This window comes from Antrostomus carolinensis, unplaced genomic scaffold (assembly GCF_000700745.2).
Source record: "Antrostomus carolinensis isolate BGI_N321 unplaced genomic scaffold, ASM70074v2 scaffold6079, whole genome shotgun sequence".
Lineage (NCBI taxonomy): Eukaryota > Metazoa > Chordata > Aves > Caprimulgiformes > Caprimulgidae > Antrostomus > Antrostomus carolinensis.
In genome coordinates this window covers 8,027-18,329 of record NW_010340552.1, presented here as the reverse complement: position 1 = coordinate 18,329, position 10,303 = coordinate 8,027, and the positions used below count along the sequence as shown (strand labels likewise).

Here is a 10,303-nt window from a genome sequence, read left to right as displayed (position 1 = left end):
TCTGATGTCAGCTGGTTGCACGAGAATGAAAACAAAGCCCTTAACCCAAAATGGACCTGGTGCTGCAGGTCGCATCTGCTGCTTTGGTAGTTGATACTCCGCGTCTTGGTGCTCATGGCTGGTGGTACCAGGGATTTGGTACAGTGGGAGCAGCTGAGGACTGAGCCTGGGGTCTGCTGTGGGCTACTTTGGGGGATCACCCACCTGGGATGGGGGGGACAGGGCTCTTGGGGGGCTCTGGGTCTGACGTCCCACCCTGCTGACGGACTCTTCTGGGTGCTTTCCCCACAGGGTGCAGGTCGAGTTCTACGTGAATGAAAACACCTTCAAGGAGCGGCTGAAGCTCTTCTTCATCAAAAACCAGCGATCGAGTGAGTGCTCCGAGCCTGGAGCCCCAGCATCTGCCGGGAGAAACCAAACCCTGTGGTGGCTGGAGAGCTGTGCTCCGTCCTCCCGGGATGAGAAGCCATTGCCATCTGCTGGTGGCTGTCTCCCCGAGTGTCCCCAGCGCTGGCTGCCCAGCCCAGGGCTCCCGCTGCTGCCTCTTGGCCTTTCTGTTGGCCAACTTGGTTTGGAGAGGACGGGGTTGCACGGGGAGGAGGGGACGCTGCCTGCCACCTTTGCTTGCTGGGGACAAATAGCATGGGAACCAGTTGGGACAAGTTGGCCAGGAGCAGGGTGGGTGTCAGGAGCTGCCCAGAGGGGTCAGGGAGCAAATGTCCCTGTCATGGAGGTGACAATGCTCCCGGTGTGGGGAGCTGTGGGGACGGCCGAGGCGGAGGCTGAGTTACCCCCTCCTGCTTCAGCCGTCCGCATTAGCCTCCACTTGACTAATGGTGTTTTTATTTTCTGTCTCCAGTATGTCATTAGCTGTCTGGAGGGAGTCGGCTCGTTAATTTATAAATTCACATTTTCTTTTCCTCCTTGCATCCTGACATCTTGTTAAAAAGCTGGAGCACAGCACAACAGGGTGCCCACGGGGAAATTTTTAATGAAAATGTGATAAATTTCTCACTGGTAATTTGAGTAATAACCCGATGAGCTGGTTGGGGAGGGAGAGCCGATAAAGCAGTGGCTTTTGCTCGCCGTCCCTCCTCCTGCGAGCTGTTTGCAGCGCGGTGAGCAGCGAGGAGCCCTGGCCATGCCTGTCTGGAGCTTCTTAATGGGTGTCTGCTAACGAGGGGGATGCGCTCCAGCAGCTCCCTCCTGCCTCTCACATCTATTGGGGCCAGCGAGGAGCTGACTCATCGGTATTTATTTCTGCGTTAGTCTCCTCTATATCTGACACTGGGTAGGACGTGTAGAGCCCTGGGCCACGTGTGAGCAGCATTTATCTGCTGCCCTGGGCCTCCTGCAGCTCCCCTGGGGCTCAGCAGGGTCCTGGGGTGCCAGGGGCCCTGCAGAGCTGTGGGGGAACTAGAGAGGCTGTCATGTGGGGTGCTCAGGGTGCCCAGGGTCCATGGGATGCCCAGGTTGCATGAGGTGCCTAGGATACACAGGGTGCCTGGAGAGCACGGGGTGCCCAGGGTGCAGGGTTCCCGGGGTGCCTGAGGTACATGGGGTGCCTGGCCCACGCCGTGCTCCCCTCTGCCACAGGCCTGAGGATCCGGCTCTTCAACTTCTCGCTGAAGCTGCTCACCTGCCTCCTGTACATCGTCCGCGTCCTGCTGGACAACCCGGAGGAGGGCGTAGGCTGGTGAGTGCCACCGCCGTCCCCGCATCACCCCATGCACTGGGGAGTGTGATGGTAGCTACGTGGGGCTGTGAAGATGCACAGTGGATGGGTTTTCTCACTCCAGCTGTTGGCATTGTCAATTTAACCAAACTGGCTGGTCTGGTGGGCTTTGCTCCCTGCTCAAACCCCGTGGATGACAGGGAAGGTGGAGGAAGAATTCACCATCATGTTCATTTCCAAGTGGTGTCTGGTCTAATGGTCAGCGGTGCGGCATGGCCTTCAGACACAGGCAAGAGCTCATGATTGCAGGGCATCACCACACCAGTATTTTCTGAATCCTGATGCCCTTGAAGACACTGATGCTAAATCTCATTTAAGTGTTTGAGAAGGAAATATGTTTTGCTCTTTAGATCCCTGAGGTGACAGATGATTACAGGCATCAGCTTTGCTCTGGGTTCAGTATAAGCCTATTTTTAATGTGTCCTTGCTTTGTTTAGCTCATGTACAGCGTGGGGCATTTTATTTTTCAAGAGCCAGGAGAATTAGCAATTGGATTCGCTCTTTGTAAAGGTTGCAGACTACCGAGTACATCTGCATTGTCCAAAAGTGGTTTCAAATCTGTAAGAATGAGGATTGACATGGATGTGTATTTTGGACAGGTTTAGCCCAGAGAGAGCAGCAGCTCCTGCGGAGAGCCCTGGCTATAGGGACCAATGTGTGTTGGGACCTGAGGGAGTGTTGTCCAGGGGCCTCCCCCAGAATCAGCAAGGGTCTGGAGCACAAGTGTGATGAGTTCACGGCTGAGGGAACTGGGGTTGTTGAGCCTGGAGAAAAGGAGGCTGAGGGGAGACCTAGCTCTCTACAACTCCCTGGAAGGAGGTTGCAGTGAGGTGGGGGTCAGTCTCTTCTCCCAAGTAACAAGTGATAGGATGAGAAGAAATGGCCTCAAGTTGTGCCAGGAGAGGAACATTAGGAGCAGTTTGTTTGCTGAAAGAGTGGTCAAGCACTGGCACAGGCTGCCCAGGGCAGTGGTGGAGTCACCATCCTTGGAGGTTTTCAAAAAATGTGTAGACATGGCACTTGAGGACATGGTTTAGTGGGCATGGTGGTGTTGGGTTGACAGTTGGACTTGATGATCTTAGAGGTCTTTGCCAACCTTAATGATTCCATGATTCTATGATTCTATGATCAGGACAGAGCGGCGGGGACACCCCATGAACCCGAGGAGTCCACACCAGCACCCCTTTTTCTTCCTCCCCACCGCTGACTGCTTTCCCCTGCTTTGTCTTTCTCTTCTCCTAGCTGGGAATGCGAAAAGCAGAATTACACAGCGTTCAACCAGTCCATGGAGATAAACTGGTGAGTCAAGAGTTGCTCTGGTGCTGGGTTCCAGCTCTGCTAGGATGTGGGAGTGCAGTGATGGGGATGGTGGGGGTTGGCAGTTGCCCATGGCCATTTCTTGATCATGGGGCTGCTTGAGGAATGTGGAGCAGCATCCCAGGATCTAATCAATGGCCAAGTGCCTGTGGCTGCGCCCTTGGGAATGACTTATTCCCAGAGCAGAGGCTGCTGGAACAAAGGGTGTGGTAAAGAACACCAGTGCCAGGCCTGTGCTGGACCCTGCATCAGTGATGGCCTCAGGTTTGCAGTCGGTGGGGGGTGAAGGCACTACTGGTTGGGCTACAGTTTAGATCCATTTTGAATTCTCTTTGCAGGTCACATATCTTCTGGGTGGATAGAAAAATGCCGCTGTGGGCTGTGCAGGTGAGTGCCCAGCCCTCGGGCATGCTCGTGCAGGAGCTGGGCTTTGAGCTCTGCTGCCAGCAGGTCTTTGGGCACTCTCTGCCAAACAACAGCGAGGGGCAACGGGTTCTCTTGGGTGAGCAGAAAATGAGCTGGGGCTTCTGCTGGGAGCAGCCACGTGGCCCTGGGTGAATATCTCGGGGGTTGATACGCAGGGCAGAGCTCTGATCGACTGACGACGCGTCGAGCGAGCCCTCAGCAGCCCCTGCCTGTCTGTCTCTGCAGGTCAGCATAGCTTTGATCAGCTTTCTGGAGACCATGCTGCTCATCTATCTCAGCTACAAGGTAAGTGCCCAGGGTGCGCGGTGGACACTGATGCACAGTCTGGGTCTGACCCCCTGCCATGAATTCATTTCTGTCTTTGAGCTGTGTGGAGCCTGAAGCGTCCTGAGGGCGTGTGTCTTGGTGATGTCTCACCTGGCTGTGGCTGTTTTCCTCTCTCATTCCCCCTCGGGCTGCTGGATAAGTGTTTGGCAGAGCAGAGCTGGGGAATCTCTTCTTTTCCCACCTTCCTTTCTATTCAGACCTGTTTTACACAGGGTCACTGCTTTTCTACAGTACCTGAAGGGGCTCCAGGAAGGCTGGGGAGGGACTTTTGACAAGGGCAGGGAGTGAGAGAACAAGGGGTGATAGCTTTAAACTGGAAGAGGGGAGATCGAGATGAGATCTGAGGAAGAAATTCTTCACTGTGAGGGTGGTGAGACACTGGCCCAGGTTGCCCAGAGAAGCTGTGGCTGCTCCTCCCTGGAAGTGTTCCAGGCCAGTTTGGATGAGGCTTTGAGCCGTCTGGTCTAGTGGAAGGTGTCCCTGCTGATGGCAGGGGGGTTGGAACTGGATGAGCTGTAAGGTCGCTTCCAACCCAGACTGTTCTGGGATTCTATGATTTTTTGAGGGGCCAGATGGACGCACATTGAGTTTCCTACCGCTGAAGACCTGGAGTTGAGCCCCTGCTTATGCCAAGGTCTGCTGCTCTGGAGGGAGCAGGCACTGCTCCAGGCCAGACAGGGAGAGGCACAGGCTGATTCTTTTGGATCAAAGCCCCTTAAAATGGCCAAGAAAAGTGACCTTAACAAATGGCATCTCCTTGGGTCTCTGGGACAGTTGGTTGAAAAGGCTCAGGCTCTGTGTCTTCTCTCTACAACTCCTTGAAAGGAAGGTGTAGCAAGGTGGGTGTTAGTCTCATCTCTCAAGTACCAAGTGACAGGACAAGAGGAAATGGCCTCAGGTTGTGCCAGGGGAGGTTTAGATTGGATATCAGGAATAATTTCTCCACTGAAAGAGTGGTCAAGCATTGGAACAGGCTGCCCAGGGCAGTGGCAGAGTCACCTTCCCTGGAGGGATTTAAAAGACGTGTAGATGTGGTGCTTAGGAACATGGGTTAGTGGTGGACTTGTCAGTGTTGGGTTAATGGTTGGACTTGATGATCTTATACATCTTTTCCAACCAAAACAATTCTGTGATTCTGCTGGTTTGAGTGCCAGGATCAGTATCAGTCACTCTCATTCTCCATCCTTGCATGAAGCCTTGCTGTCCCCTGGCTTTGGGCAGCAGCAGGGATGGACAGAAGGACATTGTGACTGTGGAAAGCACTGAACAGTTTGGGAAGGTGTTACTGCCCACAGCGTGTCTGCCACCAGCACCGCATCTCTCCTGCAGGCAAACCGGAGCGTCTCTCTGGCTGCTCTGGAGTACTTCCCCCATCTCGTGGGGTCTGTGGCAGAGTGGGAGCTTTTTAATTACCGTTTGGCAGATTTTTAAGCTTATTTAATTATTATTTGTTTATAATTCCTCAGGGGAACATCTGGGAACAGATTTTTCGCATCTCGTTCATCCTTGAGATGATCAACACGGTGCCATTTATTATCACAGTGAGTGTTTCCCGGTGATGTTTTAAAGCAGCTTTAAGTTCAGTAAAACTGTAGTTGTGGTGGTGGAATAAAGGGATGTCTGGCCAAGCAGTATTTAAAGCTGGCAGGGAATTTTTGCTTCAATATTTTTCAATACAATGACTTTTTCTGAAGTGTTATCCCAAAAAACATCCTCCCTTTTCAGCTGCTCCACTGCAGCTGGGGGAGCGGGGCTGCTTTTGGTGGCAGCCCCTGCAGAGGCTGGTGCTTAGTTTGGAGATGGGTCCTTCCCAACAGCGCTCGAATGGGCTGTTTATGGGTTGTTCTGGTAGAGAACATGGATTTTTCTGCGAGTAACTTTTGCTTTCATAGATATTCTGGCCTCCTTTGCGGAATTTATTCATTCCTGTGTTTCTGAACTGCTGGCTTGCCAAGTACGCCCTGGAGAACATGATTGTGAGTGACTGGACACATCCCACCCCTTTTGCCCTGGGTCCCTCTGCTCTGGGGACACCGAGGGTGGTGTGGCTGGGAACGGGGCCCCTTGCCTGCCGCTGGCTCTCGGCAGGTTTTTGGCACTTGGTGCTGGGGGGAGGTGAGGCTTTGCCAGTTGGTGATGTTGGGCTGTAACCTGCTGTATACCAGGAGCCCTTCCGTGTCTGAGCCACGTTGACTCTGTTGGCTGTACATTGAGAGGGATGGGCTCTGGCTGTCCGTGGGATATGGTGTTACAGCAGGACGAGACATTCCAGCCATTCCCTCATACCCTCTCAAGCTGTCTCTCAAGAAGCAGAGCCCAGACCTGCTCACAGACATGGACATCCCTTTTCAAGGGCCACATTCTGGGCTGACCCTCATCTGGGGGGCATTGCTGGAGCCAGCAAGGCAGCAGTTGGTACCCGGAGGAGTGCTTTACTCTCAGGCTCTCTGAGCTGGTGAGAACCCTCTCCTCTCTTCCCAGAACGACCTGCACCGAGCCATACAAAGGACCCAGTCTGCCATGTTTAACCAGGTGCTCATTCTGATCTGCACCCTCCTGTGTCTCGTTTTCACGGGGTGAGTGTTGCTCTTTGTTTCACTAAACCACCTTCTTCATCTAGGGAAAGCAGCTTTGCAGGTCCCAGGGGAGACTGGCAGAGCTGGGCTGTCATAGGCTGTCCAGGAGGGCACGGTGGGGTGGGACAGTCCCAGCTGTGGCGGGTTGGCATTACCAGGATGTCAGTGGTGACCTGGGAAGCCAGAGGAGGTTCTGCCTTTAGGCTGTGGCTGCTCAGTGTGTTACAGACAAATTTCCTCCTTGGACGTGGGTGTAAGTCACCTTCTAGGGTTCTCCACTGATTTCAGCAGGCGCTGCAGGCACTGTCTCCTGGGCAGGGAAGCACTCGCTGCGACCTGTGCTTTCTCCCTCCAGGACCTGTGGCATCCAGCATTTAGAAAGAGCAGGTGAGAAGCTCTCCCTCTTCAAGTCCTTCTATTTCTGCATCGTCACCTTTTCCACCGTGGGTTATGGAGATGTGACACCAAAGATCTGGCCTTCCCAGCTCCTCGTTGTGATAATGATTTGCGTCGCCCTGGTTGTGCTGCCGCTCCAGGTTAGACCTGCGCAGCTGAGGATGGAGAGGGAAGCAGAGCCTGAGCCCGGGCAGCCCTGCTGCTGGGGACATCAGCTCTCTGCCTTCGTTTGCAGTTCGAGGAGCTCGTCTACCTGTGGATGGAGCGGCAGAAGTCGGGAGGCAATTACAGCCGTCACCGTGCCCAGACGGAGAAACATGTTGTCCTTTGTGTCAGCTCCCTCAAGATTGATCTCCTCATGGACTTCCTCAACGAGTTTTACGCCCACCCACGCCTGCAGGTGAGGACCAGGCGTGTTGACACACTGTGATCGGTCAACGCTTGCCCTTGCCAGGCTCTCAGACTTGCTGGCCGTGGCTGGGTCGCTGCTGGTGGTGAGTGCACTACCCAGCTACAGGGGATTTGACAGAGAATAAGGTAAAAACCATCCAACCCAGCACTGGTGAGCGTGTGCTGCACTGGCCACCAAGGAGAAGGCACAAGTGGTACTCAAGGGCCACCTCACTTTGCCATCTCAGTGGTGAGGCTCTCTGCCTGATCCACCCCGTTTTCTGGCCAGGCCTGTGTAAGCACATGAAGAGGGAACAGAGGGACTTTTCTAAATGGGAGGATGTCTTTGCTGAATGAAGAATCTCAGACAGAAACAGAACATCTAATGGCTAAACCTCGGTGGGATTTACCCAGCTCTTACTGGAAAATCTCCACAGAATAAGTGACCTTGCAGATGACTGTGCCTGGACGAGAGCATCACAGACAAGTTTCAGATTTGCATTTCATTCCAACATTCACATACACTTCGTTGCCATCACCCGGCCTTGACTCCACATATTTGAGCTTTAAAATCCTGCTCGTTGCGGTAACTGCAAGAGGCTCTGCTTTGCTGCGGGTGTGCAGCTCTGTCCTAGTGTGGAGAAATTGCTGGAGGTAACTTAAAAATCAACAAATGGCCGTGTCCACACACTAGGGAAAGGTACAGTGTCGAAGAAGATGGCAACACCTAGTTCCATAGTCAGAGATGCCTGCATTGGTTTATTATGCAGAACTGGGTGGAGAAGATGCTGATGTGTTTCCCTGGAGCAGGGGTAGGGGGTGTCACACACCAGGAGCACATATCAGAAGCCCCAGAAGAGCTGTTTGCTCAGGCAGCAAAAACCTTGAGGTCTGTGGGACCACCAGCCTGCCGACCCACGCCAGCCTCTCTCTTGCAGGATTACTACGTGGTGATACTTTGCCCAACAGAGATGGACATCCAGGTGCGGCGGGTCCTGCAGATCCCTCTGTGGTCGCAGCGAGTCATCTACCTCCAGGGCTCTGCGCTGAAGGACCAGGACCTCATGAGAGCCAAGTGAGCAGAGGGACACACTGAACATCTGCTGAGTTGCCCGCAGGCCTTGGAGCCACCAAGGAGGGTCCTCAGTAATGTCAGCCCAGATGCATGATGATGGGCGTCCCTCCATGCCTTCGCTGGGGTCTTGGAGGGGGCTGGCAGCACCCTGGGCGGTATGGGCAGATGTTTTGCTGGCCCATGCAATTCATGGGCTGCTCTCTGTCTGCAGGATGGACAACGGAGAAGCTTGCTTCATCCTCAGCAGCCGGAACGAGGTGGACCGCACCGCGGCGGTAAGCCAGGCCTAGGGGACGGCGTGATTGGAGATTATTCATTTCTCAGCCAGAAGGGACCGGGGTGATCGCTGCACCTCGCTTCTGCCCAGCACAGGGGGACACACGGGGGCAGCCAGGGCGAGAGCGTGGGGTTGGGTGCTGAGCTCTGTCCCCTGGGCACCAACCCAGGCTGCGTGCCCCTGCTCACCCCAAAACCTCCTCCCCTAATGCAGTCTTATCCCAGCCTGGGCAGGGGCTTTGCTGGGAAGATCTTAGTTTTGGAGCCCTGGGATAGGGAGGGGGTGGCACTGGTGACAACCCTCGCTGCTGACTGGTTCCAGGGATGCTGCCCATGCCGTGGCGATGGCTCCTATCTTCCTGTCCTGAGCCCATTGGTGCTGGGTTTTGGGGATCAGGAGAGGACTGTTGTCCCCTAATAGCAGCAGGTGTTGGAGAATCCCTTGCCATACATCTCCATGGTGTCAGGTGCTTTACAGTTCATCCTGGAGGTAAAAGTTTTGGGGAAAATAAGCCACCAGAAAAGTAGCTCTTGGTCTTCTCCTTGGCTAGGACCACCAGACCATCCTGAGAGCTTGGGCTGTGAAAGATTTTGCTCCAAACTGTCCTCTCTACGTCCAGATCTTAAAGCCTGAAAACAAGTTTCATGTCAAGTTTGCTGGTGAGTTAGAAGCTTTGGTGGTCTGGATTGTCTTTCCAGCCATCACAGATGTTTCTAATGGTGTTTCCATCTTGGAGGAGTCCATATCCTGGTGCCAAGACATCTTCTGTTTGCTGGAAGATATTTTAGGGCTGTCAGCCCCTTTGTCATGGTGCACACTAAAGCAACGTGCCTGGAGCCAGGACAGAGCTGGTTCTGGGCTGCCCCGGGATGGGCTGCGTGCAGGAATACCTGTCCCATATGTGCTTGGGCGTGTGTCCCCACAGATGTGGTGACCGTGGCCTCGATGGGCTGGTGTCCACCTGGCTGGTTTCCAGCCTGCATCCCCGTTTTCCTGTCTGCATTGATCCCATTTGTGGTGTTCCCCATGGGCTGTTGATGGCCTGAAAGCCCTCCTGCAATGCCAGGAGGAGGAAGCACCCAGCTCCCAACACCACCCCAAAATTACCGCATCCCTGGGCACTGCTGGCCAAGGAACCCATCCGTCCCCCTCCCCACTGTAACAGTCCCCTCTGCCTTTCAGATCATGTTGTCTGTGAAGAGGAGTGCAAATATGCCATGCTGGCGCTGAACTGCATCTGCCCCGCCACCTCCACCCTCATCACGCTGCTGGTGCACACCTCCCGCGGCCAGTGAGTCCTGCCTGTCCTTGCCCGTCCCCTGCCCTTGGCTCCGCTGCCCCAGCCTGAGCATGGAGGGATGGCAGAACCGGGGGCCCAGGGAGAAGGGTGGAGGTCTGGGGTGGGTCTGGGGGAGCACAGTGGGACCTGGGACCCTCAACCAGCTCAGGAGCAAAAGCCAATATTGTCGGGGGAACATACCAGTGCAGATGGGCTGGTCAGCACCACCTTTCCAGAGAACTTTATGCTGGCGTGGCCCCACTGGTGGGAAGGGTAATGCACAGCCCGTGATGGTGCACAGCAGTGGTGTGGGTCCTGCACCCCTGGGCCAGCCAGAAAGGTCTGAATTTTGGGTGAAATGCCATCAAAAGAGTTATGGAACATGATTGTCAGATGACTCTTGCCCCACGCTCAGAGCTGTTTGCCAACACAGCACTTACTAACCCTGCCCAGGGAGCTGGCTGGTGTACTGGGGTCTGTGCCAGCACTGGGAGGTCCTGTCCTG

General features: G+C 54.6%; 1 protein-coding gene across 1 annotated transcript in view; it reads left to right on the top strand.

The window, feature by feature from the left end:
* Window positions 1–291: 291 nt before the first annotated feature.
* LOC104531317 (potassium channel subfamily T member 1) overlaps window positions 292–10,303 on the top strand; it is a gene marked incomplete at both ends in the record, with an annotated part of 17,940 nt that continues 7,928 nt past the window's right edge. The window contains 14 exon segments of the mRNA XM_029087024.1: window positions 292–371; window positions 1,597–1,696; window positions 2,978–3,034; window positions 3,391–3,439; window positions 3,704–3,763; window positions 5,272–5,346; window positions 5,698–5,781; window positions 6,287–6,381; window positions 6,737–6,917; window positions 7,013–7,177; window positions 8,106–8,242; window positions 8,454–8,517; window positions 9,070–9,178; window positions 9,702–9,810. Coding sequence (XP_028942857.1) covers window positions 292–371; window positions 1,597–1,696; window positions 2,978–3,034; window positions 3,391–3,439; window positions 3,704–3,763; window positions 5,272–5,346; window positions 5,698–5,781; window positions 6,287–6,381; window positions 6,737–6,917; window positions 7,013–7,177; window positions 8,106–8,242; window positions 8,454–8,517; window positions 9,070–9,178; window positions 9,702–9,810 — 1,365 coding nt within the window.